Source organism: Chelonoidis abingdonii, chromosome 1 (assembly GCF_003597395.2).
Source record: "Chelonoidis abingdonii isolate Lonesome George chromosome 1, CheloAbing_2.0, whole genome shotgun sequence".
NCBI lineage: Eukaryota > Metazoa > Chordata > Testudines > Testudinidae > Chelonoidis > Chelonoidis abingdonii.
In genome coordinates, this window is record NC_133769.1 from 291,138,983 (window position 1) to 291,165,765 (window position 26,783).

General features: G+C 38.2%; 1 protein-coding gene across 4 annotated transcripts in view; it reads left to right on the plus strand.

Moving 5' to 3' along the window:
• The window catches only part of MYCBP2 (MYC binding protein 2), a 457,693-nt gene that overhangs the window by 405,686 nt on the left and 25,224 nt on the right, over positions 1-26,783 (plus strand). For 2 of the 4 annotated variants that reach the window (XM_075061530.1, XM_075061532.1), the window contains 11 exons: positions 465-621; positions 1,403-1,627; positions 2,688-2,753; positions 4,242-4,481; positions 5,394-5,492; positions 7,113-7,193; positions 10,404-10,670; positions 14,870-15,153; positions 15,642-15,738; positions 21,262-21,381; positions 25,060-25,161. In XM_075061530.1, coding sequence (XP_074917631.1) covers positions 465-621; positions 1,403-1,627; positions 2,688-2,753; positions 4,242-4,481; positions 5,394-5,492; positions 7,113-7,193; positions 10,404-10,670; positions 14,870-15,153; positions 15,642-15,738; positions 21,262-21,381; positions 25,060-25,161 — 1,738 coding nt within the window. The remainder of the gene's footprint in view (positions 1-464; positions 622-1,402; positions 1,628-2,687; positions 2,754-4,241; positions 4,482-5,393; positions 5,493-7,112; positions 7,194-10,403; positions 10,671-14,869; positions 15,154-15,641; positions 15,739-21,261; positions 21,382-25,059; positions 25,162-26,783) is intronic. The other 2 variants (XM_075061531.1, XM_075061533.1) reach the window with 1 other exon arrangement.

Sequence of the window (26,783 nt, forward strand, 5' to 3'; positions counted from 1 at the left end):
TTGATTTTAAATTTTGTACCATATCCATTACTTTTAGTGTAAAAATAATTACATTACTCTGTTCTTTAATATACATACATAAGCCGTATATAACTTAAATACCTTTTCTTTGAAAAAATCTGACATTTAGCTGTTCCACAAAATTTTCTGTATTCTTCATTTTGCTATTATAACTACCATAAAGGAATATATGGAATAAATATTATTGAACTCAACTCTCGTTTGACTATAACAAATACTCCTGCTTCAGACTTTTTGCAGTGCTAACAAATATTTCTTTTTGCCTTCTTCAAAATGATGTACAATATGTTTCTGATCCAGATGTTTCCTTTCAAAATGTTTATATAAGCTTAAATTTAAAAAATTATGCAGTAATTAAAATAATGTAAATACTAATGGTGCTTGCAAAAGTGCACTGATATTGAAAAAAACTTTTAATAAACTTATTTTTAATGTGTTTTCAGATGTTGGAGCCTCAAATTCAAACAGTCTGACCACCAGTTCCTGCATCAGAGCAATGTCTTTCACCATATTAACAACATTTTGTCCAAATCTGATGATGGAGATAGTGAGGAGAGCTTTAGTATCAGTATACAGTCTGGCTTTGAAGCCATGAGTCAGGCAAGTTTTATATCAGTAAATATCACAAGTTGTAGATCAAAATGAATTAGTAGATAACCTTCAGCACTATAATGAAGCTATTTCAGTTTTCTAGTTTTTAGCAATAATACTTTATTACATACAAATGTATTAATAAAATTGCAGTTTATTTAAATATTTTATTTCAGTAACAAATATCTATCACAATCAGGGCCTTTGTGGATGATATTCAAATTGTTATATTTAGATTTAAAGATTCAAATATTACCCTTCAACCTGAACCTTATTCAAATTGGTATTTTGGAGTAGTGACCATCGCTACTTTCTGTTACTGATCGCCTGAGTCAGGAGTCAGAGGACCTTTTATGTTTGTATTTAAATTCATTCAAAAATTGCTTTTCAAACTCATGTTCTTTTTCCTACCTCCACTTCTTTTTCACATTTCTTCTTTCTTCTTTTGTTCTTTTGAAGGCACACATTGCTGCTTTTTAATGAGCAACTACAAAGGAAAGTACCGTAAAGAGAGGATATGAGAATTGAGTAGGAGAGAATAAGCTGAGCATTGTTCCCAATTCTTAATACACTTTTTAGCAACTGAAACTGTTTTCCATAGTATTTCCCCTGGTGGCTGGAGCTCAATAACGCAGGAGCTTTGATCATATAACTTACTCGTTGTACACAGGTTTCTTCTTTTAATTTAGAGCGTGTATTCATCTTAATAAGTATTCTTTTTAAAAAATGTGTTAGACATTTTTTTACTTGGGCTTTGTTTCTGAAGTTTTAAATCATCTTTTTGTTACAGGAATTGTGTATAGTAATTTGCCTGAAAGATCTAACCAGCATTGTTGACATCAAAACATCAAGCCGACCTGCCATGATTGGCAGTTTGACAGATGGGTCCACAGAAACCTTCTGGGAGTCAGGAGATGAAGATAAAAATAAAACTAAGAACATCACAATTAATTGTGTAAAAGGAATCAATGCTCGCTATGTGTCTGTTCATGTAGACAACTCCCGAGATCTTGGAGTAAGAGAAAAATTGTCTGTCTTTATTAAAAGGGCATACCCAGAGCCTTGTGTATTATTCACTTACAGATTTTTATTACAGAGTCCTCGTCTTGCCCACCACTTTTGGCATCCTGTTTGGTTCAGAATTTTATTCCAGAATCTAAATCTCATTTTGAGAAATTAAGTTTCTAACTTTTTTGGTTATGAAGAAAATTTTCCAAACATAAATAGAATGTAAAGTGATTCCGTAAGCCTCATTCTCAATGGGTTGTTAACTTTGAAACCTAAGGATTAGAATTTAACTATCCATGTTATTAACTGTTTTCCTCCTGATTGTTTTTTGCAAAAACATCCACTTGGAGAGTTTGTTCCGACAGTGCCAAATGGCATCCTTTGCTTCCCCAAATATCAGAAGGGCATGACTGTCTCCTGTCCTATTGCCACAATTTCTACTTTTTCTCCTGAAAACTGCCACATTATTTATAACACACAGAAATTTTAAATTTAGGGGCTGCGTAAAATGCATTAAACTTAATATAAAATTAAATGACACAATGAATACTACACTGATTTATTTAATTTAAAACCTCAACTTTTTAATATATTCTGAAGGTGCTGCAGTAGCTCTAGTCTGGTGTATGGAGTACCCCAGAATCCAGCAGCATTGCCCTGGAGCATCCAGGGTGTTTGCATGTAATATGTAACATAGTGCTAGATCTGTAAGTCTGCAGTGTTTCGTATACGTCCTCATTTCAAGTGCACATAGTGATGCAAAAAAAACATTTTGCAGATTTAATTGAAATGTTTCCGTAATTTTTGATTGTCCTAAGTTTTCAGTATAAAATCACTTTCATTTTTTTATTTATACACTTTCTTGTTTCTACTTTTGTATGTAATAACTTTAGATTGCCTTAGGCATACAGATATCTTGTGTTTTAAGAAATTAAATGTGCAACTCCGTTAATTCTGTGTCTCTTAAAAGGCACTCCATAATGTTAATATGGAAGAAATTACCATAATGCTACTCACTTTCAGAATTAATTTTTATTTGTCTTTTTTATTTTGCTTGTCTGTCGCAGAACAAAGTGACTTCAATTACTTTCTTGACTGGTAAGGCAGTAGAAGATCTTTGCAGAATAAAGCAGGTAACTAATTACAAATGTGGCTGCATATAAAGATAATGTCTTGTTAACACATCTTTCCTTAAGCGTGGTACTCAGAATTGGACACTCTTTCTGCTGAGGTCTCATCAGTGCCAAGTAAAGTGGGACAGTTACCTCACTAAGTGGTCACAGCTCACTCAACTAGGGAGGGCCCAGGCAACAGCGCACTCGACTGGAGCACAGGCAAAAACAGTTGCTTTCTTGAGATGTGCCCCCATTTAGAACATGTGTAGGGCAGTTACTTGGTCCTCAATACATACATTTTCCCAGCACTACTCTGTTTTGGAGACATCCAAATTGGATGCTAATTTTTACAGGGACATGCAGCATTCACTATGTAGATAGTATCAGAGGGGTAGCCATGTTAGTCTGGATCTGTAAAAAGCAACAAAGAGAGTCCTATGGCACCTTATAGACTAACAGACGTACTAGAGCATGAGCTTTCATAGGTGAATACCCACTTCATCAGATGCAGACTATGTAGATAGACTCCTAGCACTTACCTCCTACAATCTAGATCACTGCTTGATAGGCATAATGAATACATATATGGATAAGCACTCAGAAGAAGAAACAGTTATTCACTCTCCACATCTCAAGAATTATAATTACTGTTGGGTATCAGAGGGGTAGCCGTGTTAGTCTGGATCTGTAAAAGCAACAAAGAATCCTGTGGCACCTTATAGACTAACAGACGTTTCGGAGCATGAGTTTTTGTGGGTGAATACCCACTTCGTCAGATGCAACACTGTTGGGTTAGTTTCTCTTTCTGGGATGACTTATCCAAACAATATAATGATTATTGCTTTTCATTAACTTTTTTCTCCAGAGAACATTGAATCTTGTTTTAAATTGAATCTAAATACTGTTTTCTGTGATTTAAAAAAAAAAAAAAAAAAACTTGAGATGAAATCTTGACTCCATTAAAGTAAATGGGAGATTAGCCACTGACCTCAGTAGGATCAGGATTTCAACCCATATTTCTATATTTTTTTTGTCTGACACAGAATTTGAAAAATTAAGTACTTTTAACTATGTTTTATGTTTTAGATAACTATTTTTCTTACAGGAGGTGAAAGTACTTTATTTACATCAGTGATTTACACATTTATAAATTGCTGCTGAGAGCATGAAATAGACTCTGTGGTGCAATTGGATAACCAACAAAAATGACTTTTTACTGATTTTTTTTAAACTGGGCTTTAAAAGTGAGAAGAAAATGAATAATTACATGGGGTTTTTATTTATAATTTGAGACTTTGAAATCTTAACCTGTGAAGATTGATAGTTTTATAATAAAAAAGATTTGTAATCTTGTTATTCAGAACAGACATTTGTGTGTCATGTAAGCTATAACTGGTTTGTATAATATGTGCTGGATAATTTGTACCGGTAACTCACCAGGAGTAGGTGATTCAGTTAGCCTGATACTGTGTTTCAAATTCACATCTTTATATTCCTGTTCATCAGGTTGATTTGGATTCAAGACACATTGGTTGGGTAACAAGTGAACTTCCTGGTGGAGATAATCACATCATCAAAATTGAATTGAAGGGCCCAGAGAACACGCTAAGAGTTCGACAAGTGAAAGTACTGGGATGGAAAGATGGTGAAAGCATTAAAATTGCAGGCCAAATCTCAGCAAGTGTAGCTCAGCAAAGAAACTGTGAAGCTGAGACACTGCGAGTATTCCGCCTTATTACATCCCAGGTAGGACATTGGAACTATCTCATATGGTGAAACACTGGAGAACATGCTGAGATTTAATGACTCCTTTTAAAAAGAAGGCGGCTATAGTTTTTTTTTTCTGTTTGTGTGGGTGGTGATAGAGTGATAGAAAGCTAGGGTAGAAAAGAACTTGAAGAATTACTACTTCATACAGTGATTAAACATGTTAATGAAGTAAATTTCCTTCTGGAGCTTTTCCATTGTACTGATTTACAGTTGATGTGTTTCTTTTACCTTTCTTTGATTTAACCACTCCAATGTGCTGCAGAACCTCATTTCTTTACACTACCAACAACAATACTACTTTATATCCTTCCTCTCTCATGGTTTTCCCATTCCTTCCTTTTGTCCACACCTGCTACGTCATTAGTACCCTCCATTTAAAAAGTATGCTAGATCTCTCTCTCTTGTTTGTCTTGTCATTTTAGACTGTAAACTTTTCAGGAGAGAGAGTGTCTTTATTTATGTTCATACAGTACATAGCTTAAAGATCCAGATCAGAGCCTTTCGGTGCTAATGGAATATAAATAATATAAATTCAGATATTTTGAATCACCAGCATGTGTGTTGGTGATAGATATCACAGAAATTGGAGAGCAAGCTAGACATTGTAAATGTAGAATGACAGGCTTTTTAAAACAGTGACATATTTTAATCAAATGTTATTAGCGGCTGCAATTTCTCTGGTGCTGACTGCCAGTGCAGACTCCTCTTTACTATATTGTTGTCAGCAATCAGAAAATCTGATACATGGCACACAAAACTAAGCAATGTTAATCTGTTTTAAACTACAAAGAATGATGATATGACCCTCCTTATTTGTCAGCTCAAGAAGTTATGTCCATATGAGCCTAGTTTTGAACTTTTGTTATCCTTTGTTGTAACTTCTCACAGGTATTTGGAAAACTCATCTCTGGAGATGCTGAGCCAACCCCAGAACAAGAAGAAAAAACACTGCTGTCTTCCCCAGAAGGAGAAGAAAAAGTACACAATGTATTATTTATGTTCTACAATTATTATTTTACTGAAATAGGTTGTCCCAGATGTTTTTCAGTCTATTTTGATCCTCTTACTCCAGATATTCTTCATATCCCAGCAATATTATACTGCTGCCGTTGCCTATTTTAAAAAAGACATAATTAGATGAATTTTTGTGTAATTAATATTTTTGATGAACAGATCATAATTGGGGCTATAGGTTTTCATTAAGGATTAATAGTAATAATGGTACAAATCGGCGCTATCAGACAGGCTCAGGAGCCACAAGTGGCTCTTTAATATGTCTCCTATGGCTCTTTGCGGCACGATATTAAAAAATGGTGTAATTTAATTATTAACCAATCAGGATGCCTTTAGTATGTTAATAACCAGTTGTAGAATACTCTGTCAGTCATTTTGCTGTGAGAATAATATACTATAGAGAGAGAGATTGTGTGTAGATGAAATTAATTCATGCTAATGTGGTTCTTTTGGGTAATGTTGATTGCTAATTTGGCTCCTGAACCATTGAGGTCTGAGTATCGCTGGTACAAATCATACTAACAATACTAGCAACTTATAAATATAGTTTTCATTGGATGGTTCTTAAGTGGCCCAGGCCCACTTGGAAAAATTTGCTCTTAGTCCAATGAGCAAGTTATTTTTTATGACTGCTTAAAGTAGTTAATCCAGAATGAGGTTAAGGCCCAGTGGCAACGCAGTTAAGGCCCAGTGACAAGGCAGGACTTCTGTTTCCAGTGTTGTCAGTTCATCACATTTCACAAGTGCTAAATTAACTGCAGATGATTTATGGTAGATCCTGAAAAGTACATTGTCTGTCTGATTTTTGTTGCCTTTGTCATAAGTTACATATTATAAATAAGAGATCAGCAACCTTTGGCGCACGGCACGTCAGGGTAATCACCCTGGCGGGCTGGGCTGGTTTGTTTATCAGCCAGTTCCACAGGTTCAGCTGATTGCGGCTCCCCCTGGCTGCAGTTTGCGGCTCCAGGCCAATGGGGGCTGCAGGAAGCAGCAGCCAGCACATCCCTCAGTCCGCCCCATGATCCGTGGCCAGTGGAAGCCACAATCGGCTGAACCTGCAGACGTGGCAGGTAAACAAACCCGCCAGACTGCCAGAGTGCTTGCCCGGACTGCCAGGGTGCTTGCCCTGGCGGGCTGTGGGCCCAAAGGTTGCCGATCCCTGTTATAAATCATGGAATATTTTTGTTGAGTTTCTCCTTCTGGAGACATTTAATTTAAAATACATTAAAGATTGTAAAATTGGTCCATGTTACATTAGTTTCTAAAGACTTGATCATTAGTGATCAGTATTAAGTTGAATTCGTAAGGGTGGGTCTTAGAAGACTGAATTTCATTTGTCTGAGCTTTCCGGAGAAGTATCTGTGCACTGATATTTTACATACGTAACAGGATGGAAATAAGCACCGCTGACCTGTGTCAGTTTTCCTAATTGCTTTATCTCGGCTACATAACATTTTGCTACACATCACTATGTTACAAAAATCTGCTCACTTTTAGCATACAAAGATTAACATTCCACATTCATTGGTGCAACAGTTTAAAAATGCTTTAGAAAATCTTAATCTAATGTTATTTCTGCTTTTTATAAAGGCAACTTCAGATGCAGATCTGAAAGAGCACATGGTTGGAATCATATTCAGCAGGAGCAAACTAACAAATTTACAAAAACAGGTTTGTGTAATAAAGTTCTTGAGGTGTTAAATGTTTACCTTAAATTGTAACTACTGGAAAAGAGCATAATTATAAATCTTTTGTTGCTTAACATTTTTTTACTTGAGTATTTTTCATCCTTAATAGTGTTTTTCATACTCAAGTCTCTGTTTCTATTATAAATTACATGTTTAAAAATTTATAATTTGGCTTTAAAATTTAGCAGTGAACTGTAACTAAAAATAAAACTTTATCCTGTGAACCTTCTTTTAAAATTATAGTTAAGTGGAATCAGGTTGTCCTAATATTTACTACTAATAGTTAATGCTGGCATACCTCGTTCAGTATTTCAGATGAGTTCTCAGCTGCCAATTTTAGGTGCTTATTTACACTCTTTGCCCTTTCCCCACCAAAAAATAAATTTAGAATTCTTAGATTATGGGCAGGGACCAGCAAGGAGATCAGGATTTGGATTCGGAAACTGTCCCACCCACAGTGTCTTCAGATGTTTGTATCGGGGTTTTGTTTAGCTTCATTTGTTTTTTAATTTATTTTTTTTACTCAGACATAGAAAAGTGGCTACTGTGCATCTGAGATAACCTTAAGAAATTTCTTAACTAAATTCTCCTTTCACACAGTAAGATTAGCCATTTTCGGTGGGATAAATGTTATAGCAGAGATTTTCAAAGGAGCTTGAGAGGAACTAAGTGCCCATCTCCCATTTAATTTCAACAAGATTTAGGTGCCTGTTTTTCTTTTGCACCTTTGAAAAGCCAAGCCTTCCAAGTTTGAAAATCTTTTAAATACGTTTACTTTTTTTAACACGTTATTGGGTAAATTATAGGCATTTAATAATGTGTATGTATACAGAGGAGTCGCATCTTACGCAGGGGTTAGGTTCTAAAGTCAGCCCATAAGGTGAAAATTGTGTATAGTCAAAATTACCCTTGAAAATCCCTTAAATCGCCCATAAAGTACATTCGCTGTTGTTTCTTGAGCTGCTTAAACATTTCTTGATACAATCTCAAATAGTCCGTAATACTATGTGTGATTTTGAGGCTTCATTCCATAGGGGATCGTATTCAGAAATTAAATCATTCAAGTGTTTCGCTGCTTGGAACACTTCAGCAAATGTATGAAGATTCCAACTTGCTGGCTCTTCCTATTCATTGTCGTCATCTTCGTCTTCTGTAGACGATTTTATCAGTTCCTCTAACTCTTCATTAGTCAATGTTTCTCTGAGGCTTTCAATTAATTCTTCAGTTTCTTCCTCAAGGATGTCGATGAAGCCCTCATCACCCGCTTGCCTGGCCACCTGAACAATGCGTTTCACTTCTTTGTCAGTGGTTGGGAAAGCTTTAGAATCATTCACACATTCTTTCCATAGGTTTTGTCAACTTGCATTGACTATTTCAGGCTTGATTGCATTCATTAACCTGTTTAATATAAGTTTGGCAATGTTGAAGGATTTCCAGCACTCCATCACATTATGATTGGGATCAGCATCCATAGCACTATGTATCCGTGAGAACGTAAGCCTTGTGTACATGGCCTTGAAACAGCGAATCGTGTCTTGGTCAAGAGGTTGGAGGATGGAAGTGGTATTGGGGAGGGAGAAAGACAACTTCAACGTCATTATACACAAACCGGAGTGCCTTAGGGTGGCCAGGAGCATTGTCTACAATCAGCAACACTTCAAAATCAAGTCCTTTCTCTTCAAGGTACCACTTGACCTCTGGAATGAAACACTTTTGGAACCAATCCAGAAATAATGCTGCTGTCACCCAAGCCTTTTTATTTGATTGCCAGAACACAGGCAGGAGATTTTTGTTCTGGCCTTTTAGGGCATGGAGATTTACAGCCCTGTAGAGCAAGCCTGGCTTTATTAAATGCCCAGCTCCATTGCCACAAAACAACACAGTCACATGGTATTTAGCTACTTTGAAGCCAGGGGCTTGTCTTTTTTATTTCGAACTGTAAGTGCAGTTGGGCATTTTTTTCCAGAAGAGCCCAGTCTCATCAGCATTAAGAACTTGTTCCGGAAGATAGCCCTTTTCTTCTATGATTTTCTTTAATTGTCCAGGGTAGGCTGTTGCTGCCTCTTCATTGGCAGATGCAGCTTCACCAGTAGTTTGCACGTTTTTGAGGTTGAAGCGATTCCTAAACTGTTAAGCCAACCTTGGCAAGTTTTGAATTCCTTTTCATCGGAATGCTATCGCTCTTCGGCGGGAGGTTTGAACAGCGCATAGAGGCTAAGAGCCTTTTCTCGCAATGTGTTGCCATGAATAGGCACACATTTACGGTTCATGTCTTCCAGCCATAAGTTTAATGCTTTTTCAGTCTTTCTCACGCACCTCGCTCGTCACCTTAGCAGTTATTGGAGCACTTGATGCCACAGCTTGACGAATTTCTCTTTGTCGAATCTTGATGGCTTAGATGAGATTCGTTGCAGCCATGTTTACACGCCACGTTGGAGACCAACGTACCGTCTCTCAGTAAGTCCAACACAGCCAGTTTTTTCTCCAGCGTTGGAACAGATCGTTGTTTCTTCGGTTGAGCACCAGATGAAGTAGTTGGCTTGCGTTTAGTGGCCATGTTATATGAAAAATACGTATCTTTAAATACTAGAATCACACTCAGCATCGCGAGACGCTCACACTATTAGAGGCACAAGGGAACTGAGATCGACTGAGGGAACAGCAGATTCACATCTCCCATCTCACGCTGACTCCGGGGCATACGCTCATTGAGTGGAATGCCGGGCGGAATCTCGCCTGCACTACTGTATTTAAATTGTTACTTTTCCTTTTTTTTTGCCGAGCGTGTATAGTTGAATTCACGTAAGTTAAATGCGCGTATGATGCGACTCTATGTAACAATAAGGGTTTTTTATGGTCTCTAAGATTTCTTAAATATGTGGTTAGAAAAGTGATTATAAAGTGGTTTTAAGGAGGTATTGTCTTTTGGGAAGGTATAGGTATCTTTTGACTTCTAGTAGTGTGTGTTCCTGGATTTTAAATAAAAACACAGTTCAGTCACAAACTGAGTCCAGCAAATTCAGTATTATAGGTACATCTTTATCCCTAATTTGCATTTATAATTGGGAGTAATAGAAAAAATCAGCAGAATTGTATGGGCTTTTTTTTGGTTTATATTGCAGTCATGGAAGTGTTTTTGCCTTTTTTTAGTTCTTACTATAAGTTACTCTGTGTGTGGCATTTGTTTGGTTAGGTATGTGCTCATATAGTCCAGGCCATCCGAATGGAAGCAACCCGTGTGCGTGAGGAATGGGAGCATGCAATCTCTAGCAAGGAGAATGCCAACTCACAGCCTAATGATGAAGATGCCTCTTCTGATGCTTATTGCTTTGAGCTGCTGTCCATGGTTCTCGCACTGAGTGGTTCCAATGTAGGTCGTCAGTACCTGGCTCAGCAGCTGACTCTACTCCAGGATCTCTTCTCACTACTGCATACTGCCTCTCCCAGGGTACAGAGACAGGTAACTACTTTTTATCTCTTGCAGTGCTTCCAAAAAAATAATCCAGTGCTAAAAATTAGATCATAATATGCTTGACAGTACAAAATGTATGTGAACTGATTTTTTATTCAATTTAGTAGTTTGCCTCATTTCTGATTTTCATTAAACAAAATGTGTGTATAATTTTCACTGTCAAATTCAAAATGTCCTCAAATGTGAGAGATGAAATATTCTCAAATAAAATAAAAGCAGACTTTTGTAGTGTGACTACATATGGAAGATAGTTAGCCTTACTAGAAAATTATTCAAAAAGTTATGAGCATCTGAAAACAGGGATTATAATAGAATTTGGTTTTGCAATCAGAACTATGACATTTGTTGACCACTCAATATATATTCCCAGCTGTCTGTGGATGGTAATACCCACTCAGGATCTCACTCTGCATCCCCACGCATCTCATCCCAAAAGGTTTGCGATGTGAGCCTTTTATGGCAATGTGAACTGCCTTGTACAAAATCTACACCAATGGAAATTCTTACCAGATTAGCACAGGGATCTAATGGTCTTGTTGCATTGTTATGTGACAGGCCCATAGAGGAGGGGGAGAATTACTTGTTTTAAATACAAAAATATGTGCAGTACAGATTAATACAGTGCAATAGCCCTTTTAATATGAAGAGAATTATTTTCTCCATTCATCATTTTTTTTCAGATATATTACTTAGATAGTATTTTACCAAGAAAAGACACACAGGAAATATGTGCAGATAACATGAAGAAAAGTGCAGTGTTATGTAAAGAAAGTCCCCAAACTAATAGGCAGTTCTAACAGTCATCAGTTCAATACAACCTTTAAATCGTGAACAAGATTGGATTAAGACAATCTAGGGCCCTACACCCACCATTAAAGGGAGCGCCTTCAGCTGCACCCCCTTTGCTCTGACCCTCATGAAGTGATCCTGTGGCATCAACCTCCTCCCCCAACTTGGAGAGCTAGTGACAGACAGCACACTTCTCTCTTCTAGAGAGGCTGGGGCAGCAGAATGGGGCTCCTTTTTTCTGCTACAGAAGTGATAATTGGGTCCCTCTTCTCCTCATGGATAACATGAGTGACAGCAGACTTCACCTCTTTCTCCTAGATTGGCAAAGGTGCAGCAGGGGAACCCCCTAGGTGTCTGAGTGTACCTATTCAGAGGGGTGGAGGGCTGGCTGAGATAGTGGCACTTTTCCTGCCACACACACAACTCTATTTAGATGGTGTTGGCAAGAAGCAGTGGGTGCTGAAATTAACACCCCATGATATTCACAGAGGAATTCGTACCATTCTGAGCCAATTCTTTCAGATTGTTTGCAGATTCAGGCAGACATAAGTTGCACTTGTCACTTTTTCAAGCTTTTCTCCAAAATCATAAGTGCTAGAAGCTTAATTAAAAAGAAAATGTGAAAGCTCCGATTCTGAAATTATTACAATATGGTAGTTTCTTAGTGCCTATACCTTTATCTGGTCCTGTTAGTGAACATAAAACAAGTGAAATTCATTTACAAAATAGCTGTTTCAATTGCTTGTTCTTACTTGCAAAGAATGCTATTACACAGCACTATTACAAAATTATTCCAATACAGGAAGCAGAATTTTTTCTTTGAAATCTGAGAGCCATTACTTTTCCTATTTTAAAAAAGTCTAGCCATACTTCTTTAGACATAGCTACAGCAAAAATGACTGTAGTTTGAAAACTGAAATTCTGTATGTAAGCAGCTCTTAATGAAGAACAGTGTCATTGTTGTGGACTGGTTGAGTGCGCCAGGTCAAGAGTGCTGCCTAATGGAGACACTCCAGGCTGCTAATGGTCGGAGTCCAAAGGTCACTTTGCCTATTGGCGTTATCACAGGGTAGAATCACCTACTGGTGAGAGTCCCAGGGCCACTTGTACTAGTGGCAATATTACACAGTAATGTCACCCACTGGCAGGAGTCCAAAGGCCACCCTGCCTGGTGGCAATATCACAGGGCCCACTAGCGAGCATGGGGCAGGTAGTGGAACCCAGTCCCACCCTACTCTACCAGCTTTCGCCCCAGGGCCCTTTGAAACTGTGTACCCTGACACAGGGTTCAAGTCCTGATACCCCCAACCATGTTCCATGGGTTCCTTCCTACCCTTATTCCAGTCCCTCTAATGTCATCTTTGGGTTGGACTCAGGATAGTTCTTGTCTTCCCTCTGATTCATCTCTGGAGTTTCCTCCACTGACAACAGCAAGTCGTCCTCTTCAGTTCCCACGGACAATTGGCTTCCAATGGTACAGCTAGGAGGCTCGACCCTGGCAGCTTGGAGCCCTGGCAGCTTCGTGGCAAGAGGTTGCTGCAATCACTCTCCTCCTTAATCAGCCCAAACTGAGTTGTGCTGTTACCTTTTGAATGCTCCCTCCACTGGGCGCGTGCCCAGCAGGGGTGAGTGGGCATGGCTTCTTGGGTCCAGAGCAGTTTAATCCTCATCTCTCCAGTGCAGGGGTGGTACACCCCATCATAGTCATTGTTAGGTTTGGAGGGGAATAAGAGATTGGCTGGTTGCGTCTGAGTATTTGTACCATTTTAGGAAAGCCTACTGAATTACTGCTCCCTTTACATCATCACTACCCTTTCTTTCTGCCAAGACCCACAAGTAACGTGGCTGCTGCTGGAACAATTTATGATTTAATGTTAATTTTATTTTATTGTGTCACTGAAATACAAGCAAAAAAAAGTTACCTGGTTATAAGCAATAGGAGAAGACGTAGATACTGGTATTTTTGGAGTCTCTTCTCTCTTTTTGCTACACTGTGTAATACGTCATACTGCATATTACAAGCCTTTATTTAAAATAAAATCATCTGTTTCTGCAAAGATGATACCCTCATGTGTAAACAAATGTGTGTTGCCCACTTAATCCACCCTTGCAGAAACCATCTTCAGCCAGAAATAGTACTTCCATTGATTTCAGAGATTTAAAAATTAATTGACATCTAATATTAAGCACAATTTAGCATCTAATATTAACACAATATTTTAATTTTTATGTTCAAATATAAATTAAAAACTGAAAACTAGGTCAGTGCAATGTTAAGGCTGTACAGTTTATAGCTTAAAATTTGAAAATCAGGAAATGGAGGAGTTAAGTTTCCAGAAGCAATTTTAACCTGGTCACATTGCAAATCGTTTGTACTTTATCTTTACATTTAACAACATAAACAGAAATATATTAAAATAGAAACAGAGAAATATTGTACTAGTATGTATGCCGTGTGACTAAGTTAACATTACAATTTTAACCTGGTGTTTTGTTTTGTATTTTTAATTTCATTATATTTTTTTTTATTTTAACCGGACAAACCAGTATTGTATTAGAATAGGGAAATTTATTGTACTATTGATAGTAGGAGTTTGTCTAGGTTTGAATGTTTTCCAAAGGCAAGAGACTTACAAAATTAATGAAAGGTAAGATATTGGCGGGGGCGGGAATATGTTTGGTATAACAGCTAATTGTGGCGACTGAATGACCTCTACTGGAAAACGTTGACTTTAATTGCAACCAAAAATTGCAGATCAGGTTTCCTTCCTTTGAGTTCCTGTAATAGCAGTTTTATGTCTGCTGAATACTTAGATGGAGCAAATTTAGACCAACTCTAAGAAAAGTGTTTCTCAGCAAATGTTTCTGATAGCTAGCTTTTCACATTTTGCACAGACAAGCATCAGTCAGCCCTAAGATGACCATTTAGTGCCTGAATATAGCTTCTTACATCTCCCTACATTCTTGTTAGTAAGTATTCTTATTATACCACATAGTGCATTTGAAAGTCTCAAGCCTTCATTATGAATTTATATGCTATGTTCTGTATTCCAGTGTAAGTAATCAGATTTTCAGTATAGCAGCTTTTAGTTGTATTTGCATAAGGTGCTTGGATACTCCTTTTTATTGCAATTTTCCTATAAGTAACTGCATTAGTAACAATTATGCATGAAATTTATATAACATATTAACATTTACAAAGTACACATTCCTGAGAAACAAAGTAACAAAGTAAACAAATTCCTGCGAAAGATGATTTAGAAGTTAAAAAGTAGATTAACTCTTCTTATGAAAATGACATATTAAAATAGCTTAGAAAGAAGTAAAAGGTTCTTTTGAATATAGCTGAATTTTCAAAGCTATCTCCTTTAAATTTGTGTTGCTTTGGTTCTGCTTAGGTCACATCATTATTAAGACGTGTTTTGCCAGAGGTGACCCCTAGTCGCTTGGCTAGTATCATAGGAGTGAAGTCTCTGCCACCAGCAGACATAAGTGATATTATTCACTCAACGGAAAAAGGAGACTGGAATAAACTGGGTATCTTGGACATGTTCCTGGGGTGCATTGCCAAAGCACTCACTGTACAGCTAAAAGCCAAAGGAACCGCTATAACTGGAACTGCTGGCACTGCGGCAGGGAAAGGAGTTACTACAGTTACACTTCCAATGATTTTCAATTCCAGGTTGGTAAAAGCAATATTTTGTCAAGCTAAAGATAAACAAAAGCCAGAGATTTTAGAGTAAAATACACTCTTTATCTCTCCCTTTTATAATCTGAAAATCTAATAGTAGGGCGCAAATATTGAACTATTGAATTTGACACAAAATGTTACTATGTTGATGTAAAAAGCAGGGTACTGAATAAGTGTAATGTTCCTTTAATTACTTTTGAAATATACTAGAGCAGTGGTCCCCAACCTTTTTTGTCTGGCTGGCACCAGATGACAAGCAGCCGCCGAAATGCCGCTGAAATTCGGTGGCAACACCTCTGGATGAGACTGTTTGTCAGCGACAAGTAGCATCATCCAGCGGCGTCGCTGCCGAATTTCGGCGGATGCTCATCCACTGGCCAGTGCACGGGATCCATGACACCCACAGGCACCGTGTTGGGGACCCCTGCACTAAAGCATTACCTTTATTAATTTTATTTCTTATTTATTATCTTTTGCAGCTATATTCGCCGAGGTGAAAGTCATTGGTGGATGAAGGGCTCAACTCCTACACAGATTTCAGAAATCATTATTAAGCTGATTAAGGACATGGCAGCAGTAAGTTTCCATGCTCTGAGTGTTACTTTGATGCTGAAACACTTCTGATCACTGAACAGTTCATATACTGTGTTTTTCCGGAGGAACCCTGCTTCATTCAGTGCACTGTGAATGAGGTAGAGATCTCGGGAAGAGAGAGAGGACGGTCTTTAGGTTAAGGCATTGAACTGGAACCAGTAAGAATTGGGTTCTGTCTCTGGCTTTGCCCACATTTTCTGTATATTGTTGAATAAGTCACTTAGACAAAAATTTTGGAAGTAGTAGCTCACTTTGTTCTTCATTTGTTAGATGGCAAGCGTGAGATACCTAGAATCTGATTTTTCAGGAGTGCTGAGCATTCAAAACTCCATTTGAACTCAAAGGAACTTGTTAGTTGCACAGCACTTCTGAACTGTCACTGGCAAGTTTAATTATTGAATTTTTAGTTTTTGAATGTTTGACTTTGCAAATGTAATGTTATTTTTATATATTTGTATGTAATTATTTTAGGCAAAGGTGGTAGAGCCACCTATTGCTGAGGTTGCCCAACACTTCCCACTCTAAGACCCTATTACCAGTTGCTTATTACTTTGGCAAACTATTACATGTATGACTTTTGACTATAGAAAAGGCTGGCTCAAAGAATGTCTGTGGGTGACTGGTATGATGGGCCTAATAGTTTAAATGCTGCCTGCCAATAACTGTTTCAGTGACTTATAATGGAATACCAAAAGCATCTTTGGCTCTTGTGAGAGCTTGGTCAACTTTATGTTGATATTCAGGTATCATCTTGTCCATAAATTAAGTTATTGTTGGGAGTCCTTGAATATAATAGTGTAACCGTGCCTCCTTTGGTCACAACTGAGAATACCAAATTCAGGACAAACTGCTGAGAAATAGGGCAGGCACACCCCAGAACTGGAGGTTATTCTTCTGTGAGATATACCAAACCAACAACAAAAGTAAACTTCTTTCACCATACTTGCTAACAAGAAGTCAGAGCAGCAGTTTCCTTAGGCATTCCAGTCCTTGTATCACCACCAAAAACAATAGACTTAGAGATGAGTGGTTTTTTAAAACCAATTTAATCAAATAAAGTTTCTTCTGATCCCAAAGGACCAGCCACATGCCCAGGCCAATATACAACTCAGATCTTACCCAAAAATCACACTGTTGCCAATCCTTTAGTATCTAAAATCTAAAGGTTTATTTATAAAAAGAAAGAAAGGTGAGAGTTAAAAACTGGTTAAAGGAATCAAATACATACAATAATTGCAAAGTTGTTGTTTCAGGCTTGTATCAATGATGGAATAAACCGCTGGCTTAAGTCAAGTCTCTAGTTGCTTCCAAATTATTGGAAGGACCTCAGTCCCTTGGTTAGAATGCTCCCATTAGTATAAGTCCATGGTCCAGAGGTTTGAGCAGGAAAGAGGCAAAATGGAGGTGTTTCCAGGGCCTTTTGTAGCTTCTTCCATGTGGAGGGAAGCCCATTGTTTTAAACAAAGCCTTCAGCACAGCTAGTGGAAAATAACAGGTGACAAGATTAGTGTTTGCAGTCACATGGGCAAGTCACATGTCAATGCATGATTCTGCCTAGACACAGTATAAGCCATTGCCTAAACCTCAAACAGCACGTTCACAGGAAAGTCCATTCAGGGTAGATCGGCATCTTCCATTGTGAGTTAAATGTTCATTTGATGACCCACTCAATTTGAATAGTCCTTCCAAGATTTGCAGGCTAATTACCTTGTGGATGTTACCCCAGGAGCAAACATTTGAAATCCAGGTATAGAGCCAGTAGTCATAGCTTCAAATACAAAAACGATACATGCATACAAATAGCATAATCATATTCAGCAAATCATAACCTTTCCATAGACACCTTATTTGACAATCTTAGTACAAGATTTGTTGCAAATGTGATCTATATGGTCATATTCTGATCAGATAACATCACAAGTAGGTTGAAATATCTGTTGTGTTCCTGATGGCTGAAGAGCTGGATTTGAATGTACAAGTCTTCCAGATTATGATGTCACAGAAGGAGGACTTCTGGATTGAGAACGTTTGTTGCAAGTGCAACCACTTTCAGTGTCCTGTGGCTAACTCTTTTTCTTTTTTTAAACTTCATTTCTACTCAAGAAAGATTTTTAATGTCTACAGGACATTTCATATGTACAACAATGCATTTGATCACTCTGATAGCATTTGGAAATACATATTTCATTAAGCAGTACTTGAAAAATACAGATCCTTCTTTGTCTGACTTACTGTGGAAATGATTCCATATATTAGAAGAGGTTGTCACCATTTTTGCTGAGGGAGAAGGAAAAAATAACTCCTCTGTGCTGGGTGCATTTGATTCTTCCTGTGGATCTCAGGGTCAGGACTCAGAGTCATGATCCATTCCAGACCCTTGAGATTCAACATGAGCACATACAGATGTTTTTGGGTGTGGTTCAGAGGTGGACCAGCTGGATATCTTGCAGCCAACTCAGGTGGCATGTCGGGGAGGCCAGGGAGACTCGCTGGACAGGGGCCTCATAACAAATTCCAAAGGACGTGGAGGGGAGGCAGGCAGGGAGCACCCTCCCACAGGATCTGCTCGAGGAAAGCAAAAGAAGCAGGATGTAAGGCTGCCCTCACCTCCTGGAGCACCTGATAGGGGACACGTGGGGTGGACAGCCCCTGGCACTGGCTGAGCACCATAGGATCCATCCAATCCTTGCATTTGTAGTCCAGGATTTCTCTAATTCTGGTGGTGCTAGCTAGGACCAACCTCCAGGGCACCAAGGGAGATTCTGCCACCTGCACATTAAGGTGTGGATTGTGTAGTGAATGACACAGGGTATTGCAGGAAGAGATGAGATGGTCTTATGGGTAAGGCAGTTGAATGCTGTCCTGGAGAATTGGATTCTACTCCTGTCTCTGTCAAAGAGCGCCTGTGTGATCTTGGGAAAGTCACTTGCACCAAACTTCTTAAAAGTGATCACTAATTTTGTGATTTTCATTTTTGGGTGCCTGACTTGAGACCTTGGAGCGTGATCAGGGCTGACGAAGGTGTGGGGAAGCTGATACAAATTACCAGGGCCTGGCAGTCCAGTAGGGGGCCTGGGGCCCAGCTTCGTTGGCCCTGTTTAGTCAGTCCGCCCTTGCTGGAGGGCCCCAAAACATTTTTTCACTGGGCCCCAAATCCAATCTCGGCAGCCTTGGGTGTGATTTGCAGAAGAGTTGAGCACTCAGAGCTGCAACTGAAGTCAATGGGTGCTGTGTTTTGAACATATGTATTTGCGGAGGAAGCTTTATTTCTGGCATTTTCTAACTTTTGAATGTGTGACTATACACCCTAAATAATGTTCTTTTAATATAGTTTTCTGTATGTAAAACACATATAAGAAAGAGAGAGCTATTTCAGACAGGCTTTCACCTAGAACTGGGGCTGTCTTTCAGTCATCTGACTTGCCTTAAAATATTGGGAATTAATCTTTATCACTTTTAGCATTTTTCTGTACACCAATTTAGTCACTAATGGAACTTTCCTGAATAAGGTCAGTCCTTTTACTGAAGTTGAGCTGATACAGAACCATAGTTAAGATTGCATTACAGATTTCATTTTGACAGTACAAATAGTTAAAATTACCTGGTCAGTCTATGGTGTTTAGAGAGAAATAAGAAATATAAATTACAGATAGGGAAGTTTGGTGTATTCACATTTCTAGTGTATTGAGACTGGAGTTTAGGAGCTTAGTGAAATTACTTTTTTATTTCCTAAGGATAGCTCAAAAATCTATTTCTTTCAAGGCAGATTTTCACCTTTTTTCAGACCTCCTCCAGCACATAAATTATAATATAGAAATGCATGGGATTTGTTTTATTAGTTAATGGGTACCTAAGGATGGGAAGAATGTGTTAGTTACTATATTTTTACAAAAATTTGTGATTTCCCTGTTAATGAAAAGTAAGTACATCAGTTTTAAGCCACTGGATTTGTAAATGTCTACATTACATATGACAACATTGATTAAATAATTTTATGCATCAGTATTATTTTCAATTTTTAAAATGTTAATAACAGAATACCACTGTTTTACTTTCACCTGCACATGGGACATAGACAGTTCTAAAGAGTATTTATAATTGTGATTTTATGTATTAGTTTCATATATACACTTATTCTCTTTGTGACCTTCAGCTGTGCTGGACAGAGAGGGAGCTGTGTGTGTGAGGGGCCTGCTCTTTCCTGGACTCTTGAAACGAGTTGCCTTTTTCCCAGCCCTCAAGGGACATGCTTGGAGGATTGTCCCTAAAACTGAACTTGCACTGTAATGCAAACATTGAACTGCAATCTCTGCAAAATATATGTGTGTTTGTGCTATTCACATGGTTTACTCTCTAAATTCATATTGTTCTGTTTCTACTGAAAGTATGAGGTCGGAGTTAAGAGAGTGCAGTACAGTGTGAGTTACAGGAATGTTTTATGGTGTTCTGTGTTTCTATCTGGGAGGTGGCAGCACTTTTCTTGATGGAGAGAAGGAATCCGTCAGTGAAAATAGTTAATGTTAAGGATGAGTGACAAGTAATGCAGCAGTCAGCCCTAAGGTGATCATTTGACACTGGCTGCTGCATTCTACATTTTCCTCCCTTCCCTCTAGTAAGTATTCTTGTTGTATTTTCCCTTTCTCTTATTGCTAAGATGGAATGTTATCGCAGTTCCTTCTGTGCTCCCAGAACAAGTTCTTAGATCAGTAAGGGTTATCCACCCTTCCCCCAGTTGTCATCCTTTCTAGATGATTCTTAGTTCATGTCACTGATACCCTTGGGAACATAATCTGCTGAGGCACTACATAAAGAGTAGGTCTACACTTGTGGCAGTGCGTAGAATACAGACACTGGATGCCCAGCTAGCTCAGGCATAAATATTGGTGTAGACAGTGAGCCACTCTTTAGGTGGGTAGAGTAGAGTAGAGTGCCTTACATGCCTGAACCCTAGGGTACATACCATACACAGCTTTCTGCAAGCCCAAACAGTGCTTCCCATGTCTACACTGCTGCTTTTGGCCACGTGGTCTCCAACTGCTAGAGCCTTTCCCCACCATAATGAAACACTCTGGCAGCAGGGAAAGGCTCCAGCAGCCTTGCCGCTGCTGAAACCTTTCCCCTCTGCCTCCCCCTGCTGGAACCTTTCACTTTCATGTGAGTTTGGACGCCTTTCACTGCAGCATGGAGCTACATGTATCCTACATGCTGTCGCAAGTGTGTAGACAAGGCCAAAGTTGGCATTTGCCAATAATTACTACATAGATATCTGAGACTAACCATTTTTCTGTGTGCTTAGAAAAAGAAATAGCTGGTAACTGAATGGCATTTGCTTGAGAATGCTGACTTTCTAATTGTGACCACTGTACTTTACTTTAAATTCCGTATTTCTAGCTTCCAGTTGAGTTCCTTTAGTTGCAGTTTCATTTCTGCTTGATACTTTAATGAGGAAAGTGGTAATATGTTAATGAGTTTTAGAACAATTATCTACAATTGCCTCTTTAACAGGGTTACCTGTCTGAAGCTTGGTCCCGTGTGACAAAAAATGCTATTGCTGAAACCATCATTGCTCTAACCAAAATGGAAGATGAATACAGATCACCAGTGCGATGCATTGCAACAACCAGGGTAAGGACTTTGTCAGATTTACATCAGTTTGTTGCACACATTTGATAACAGCAGCGTCCTGCTAATGGCACTCCCACAGGTTAGCATAATGTTAGGTTCCATAGGTCCTCACAGTAGTAAATTTTATATACAGGGAGCAGAAATTACAATTGCTAAGTCCTGCTCTGTATTATGCTGGGGATATGTTCTATGATGTGTATCCTGCGTATTGTGTGCAGGGTGGTGGTTGACAGAGCCAGTAAATATGTATTATTTTGTATGTAACAGTTTCAGGGTACTGTGTACCTCCATTTTGAAGCTCTAATTTATAACTAATTATGTACAAGTAGTATGGTTTATGTTACACTAATGTATGTACAGTTTTTAATAAAGGTAAACAGCAACACTTTTTAAAAAGATCAGTAATATAATGAACATTTAAACTTAAATACAGTTTTAAATGAGTTTCTCCTTCATTTATGTATCTGCCATGAACAAAGTTGAAGATTCTGTATTTTCTCTGCAACATGGATAGAATATGTCAAAAACCCGATAATAGCAGAGCAAAACCTTTATATCGTTGTATGAAATCACAGAACATGTAACATTTAATTCTTTAGTTGTGTGTGTTCCTACAGCGTGGAGAAATAATACTGTTCCACTTGGCATTCGTGCAGTGAAAAGTAAACACACACATGTCTATTTGCTAACTAGAAATATTTCCCATTGTTCAGAGCAAATAATAATTTGAAAATTTCTGTCACACTGAACTCCACTAAAATTAGCATCGATGTGTACTGATTGGAAGAGAACTTTGTAAATTTTAGATGATGTTGAAAATGCCTACTATTTAAAACTTATTAAATAGGAATGCATTTGCCACTGAGATTTGTAAGCCCAAGAAGTTAGATATGTAGTAAAGTTAAATACATGTGCAAAACTCTTTTTTTAAATCTTTTTTTTTTTTTTCCAATTCTGAAATATTCTGGTTCTGGTTCACTGAAGATTGCAACATTATAGATACCTGAGTCTCATGGTAATCTATGATATTTGATGTCACAGAATGATGCACACTGAGATATCATTGCTGAACCAGGAAAGCACCAAGAGATTTCACAGAGAGAAGGAAGGAATTTTTTACAAGTTAAATCTTCAAAGTCATACTGTGATATCTAATCAAGGCCCTCTTATTTGACAGTATCTAGAACTGTATGTCTGGAACTGGCTGCAAAGAGACCTAAAAAACTCTGTGATCTGAGAGCACCTACATTTTTTTATTTCAAGGCACATTGCAAGGCTTCTGTTAACTCAGGCTTTTTATCTGCAAGAGAAAAGTATGTGGGGGGGGGGGTTGTTGGTTTTTTTGGGGACTAAAGAATGCTAGTGGTCTCAGGCTGTCGTTTTCAATTTAGTGTTACTATTTTTTGTTTTGAAAACTGTGTAAATGAACATAGATGTGTTTAATATACTTCTTAGAAAGTGTTTAATACATAAAATGGTAAATATGTATAATGCATGCCAAATATTTATACAGAATAAGAAGATAATTTTCTTTTATTATCAACACAAGATATGTTAAAATAATTTACATAAAATATTTTGTGAAATTGTTGGTAGTAAAAATATTCAACATTTTAGTCCACAAAGGATTTTCCATATATTTTGTTTGTTCTGATTCAAGATAGTCCACATATTTCAGTTTTCTTCTGTATGAAAGAAATATAGCACATTAGTCAAACAGAAGAATTTTTTTGGAGCAACTCTAAGCATCCTCCACAGAATGAACAAGAGTTACCTTCTTCCTTTCATTTTTCCTTTCTAGAAATGTTTGCCTTCAGTTAAACTAATCTCTGAAGCTTGGTTTGAGAGACTTTCAGCAGAAAAAATGCTATTCTTAGAATCATAGCATATCAGGGTTGGGCAGTACCTCAGAAGGTCATCTAGTCCAACCCCCTGCTCAGAGCGGGGCCAATCCCCAACTAAATCATCCATGGATAGAGAAAATTCATTTATTCTGTCCCTTGGGCTTTCAACACTCCAAACTGTTATTTTATGCTTGTCTCTGGTTCCTAATATTCATAGGCCACGAATCTCCATATTTTTATGCTGTGAAGAGCACTACTCACCAGCAAAAAGCCTCTGGAGAGCTAAACCAAACTTTGTCTGTGTTTAACTTCACCCTGGGACATACTGTGTTTCTGAGCCTTTTCTTCTTGCAGTCCTCTTTCATTTTAAAAATAAATAAAATTAAAATCTTTTGTTCAAACCTGGCCCCGTGATACAGCTTCCAGGATTGCTCCTCTCACTTAAAAATAAAAAGTTAGATTAAGTAGTAAGTACTGCTAAGTGACATCTTTTAAAACTTCTTCCAGCCCCACCTTTCAAGATTGACATAACTTCATCATCATAATTCATGTAGCAAAAGTATTTTATACTTTTTGACTAAACAGTTGGGGATTTAGTGGTCTTGGTGGAGGATTGGTCTCAGAGCCCTAGTCAAATATTTTTGGCTGTAGTGGCTGGCATTTCTACTCTTCCAGAAGATACAAATTCTTTCTTCTCATAGAATAGTTGTGTGAAGAGGGAGGTCCCCAGCAGCTGCAGGTATTTTGCTATCAAGGTCTATATTAAAACATTAAGCTAATTCCGTTTTTCATCTCCTTCCTTATCTGTTCTCTGCTTTTTGAGTGTCACTGAGTCCTAGTCCCCTATCATGGAAAAGATACGAGATAATGCCATCACCTTCATACTTCAGTCAGGACTTAGATTAGCTTCAAACACCAGATTTCTTCTCCTGGCAAGTGTGCAATAAAATCCGTGAATTGAAAGATAATAAAGCAAAGTTATAGTTCCTGGGTCCAAAAGTAAAATTCAATGGATTAAAAAATGTACCTCATTAGGGCAATGTTGTTTCCCAGGAATCTTGATAAGTGATTCACCAGCAGCCCGAAAGATGCCATTTTATCTCCAAATGAAAGGTCTTCCCACATTTGCCATCTCCAGTCCCTGTTTTACAGGTACTTTGTGTAAGATTCAGATGAACAAAGAAAACAGTGGTAGGAGCCAGAGTTCTCAGAGTTCTGCCTGTTTGAAACCCTCACTTACTTTTGAGGCTGCAACTTAGATATATTAAAGTGTGAAGTAATTTGAATCAGTCATAAAAAAACAACTTTTTATCTGCCAGTGGTATTTCTCTTGATTAGGATAATTCTCACAGACCACCCAGCTGTTCTGTGAATTCCTGCTGTAACTAGCTTTTTTTCTATTGGTATTCTTTATCAGCAGTTTATATTGACATTCTCTATTTATTTCTGTATTATTCCTTAAGTGTATTGACAAAGCTTGTTCAGTTTGGCAGTGGTTGTGCCTTATCTGCCATGTTTCTCTACAGTGTACTGTGATTGGTTTGCCTTCTCTGCCTCTCTGTTGTATAGTTAATTAATACGTTAATATAATTTTAAGGTGGGAAAACTGGGGAGAGATGGGTTAGTCCTGAGATTTGCACCCAAAAGTCAGTAACTTTTATTCATGTGCCTGACTCTCTTCATGTGATGTGGTAGAAGAATCCATACTAAGTGGATTGACGTGAAAAGAAGGCAGCTGAAAATTGTATTTATTTCTAACCATGAGAATTACCTTTATTTTAGTCTTCTGTGTCTACTTGGAATATTTATATAATACAACCCTCTCTTTCAACAGCTCTGGTTAGCCCTAGCATCCCTGTGTGTGCTTGATCAGGACCATGTAGATAGACTGTCTTCTGGAAGATGGATGGGAAAGGATGGGCAGCAAAAACAGATGGTAAGACTTCAAATTCAAGATATTTTTTTCTCTTTTAAACTTGGATCACATTGAATTTACCTTTTGTCATCGTTATTGCTTGTTTGAAGAGAGCACATGATATGTAGAACAAACATTCTCAGATTTCCTCACGAGGTGATACTAGCCAGACAGTGTTCAGAAAATGGAACCCAGGGGAATATCCAGGAAAAAGGAACATGTAATATGGCAGATCAGACATATAATATGGTAAGATCAAATAGCAAAAGGTGAAAAAAATACATTCTTTAAATACATCAGAAATAGAAAAGCCTTCAAGAGAACTGGTGGTTCGATTGACCCACCAGTGATTAAAGAGAGCAATTAAGGAGGATAAGGACATTGCGAAGATGTTAAATTATTTTTTTTGCATCGGTCTTCACTGGAGAAGATGTTGGTGGAGGCACCTACCCTGGACCTACTCTTTTCTGGCAATAATAATGAGGTATTGTTAAAGCTGAGTGAATGATATTTCAGTTTGCGGGTTTGAGCCACATCTGAACTTTTTCCGAATGTTTGGCCAATCAAAAAAGTGAGCAAAAGGTCCATTTCAGGTTGAGCAGAACGTTTTGTTCAACCTGAAATGTTTTTATTTCTATGCATTTTAAAGGGCCAGATTCACAAAAGAGAAGGAGGAAGAAGTGATGGTGTTCTCCCTTATATCTTTTAGCCCAGTGTATTCTGTGGGGGTCTCTCTTAGTATCTTCTGTTGAAGCTGTTCCACTTTGCATAAATAATTAAATAGATAATGGAACAGGAATTGAATTTCGGTCTCCCCACTCCCAGATTAGTGCCCTAACCACTGGACTATAGGGTAATCAAAGGTTGGTTTCTTTCTATCCTGCTAAAGCTGTTCCACTTTGTATAAAACACCTGAATAGTGATTGGGAGTCAGAGAGAGAGTGAGAATGACCCTATTGCCTGGTGATTAGGGCACTCACATGGGAAGTGGGAGACCCAAGTTCAAGTCCTTGTTCTAATAACTAAGTATATTATACAAAATGGAACAGCTTCGGCAGAGGAGACTAACTGGTCGTCACTTAATGCAGGGCAGTTACATATTTGTAAATGTTAATGTGGACATCGCACAAACATTTGTCCAAGGACACAAAAAAGGATTGCTTTCTGCCTTTCCAGAACTTGACTGCAGCTGTCTCTTCTCCCCTGTTTTCCCCCAAGGGGAAGTTAATTGAATTACAGTGCAGGCTCTTCGCACTGTTCAGTGGAGACAGACAACAGGGCTTGGGGAGCCAGAGCTGGAATCCATCTTGCAGCTAGGAAGTAGGGGAAGTCAGAAGTCCGGCTTGTGAACTAGGCAGATGAAGAACTAGTTCAGCAGTCAGGGAGAAGAGCTGCTGAAGTCTGCTTCCAGTTCCCCACTCCCTTGCATACCTAGCTGGAAGGAGGATGTGTTTGTGTTGCAGTAGAGATGGAAATGGAGAGTGTTTTATAGCAGTAGAATAAATGAATGTTACAGTGGAATTTAGGGTTTGTTGCCATGGAATTTGTTCACATTGTACTGTGGAATAACTTAAGCCTTGATTATTTATCTTGAGAGAAAAGGCAACATATCACGGGAGTTAAAGGTAGATATCTTGCCATTT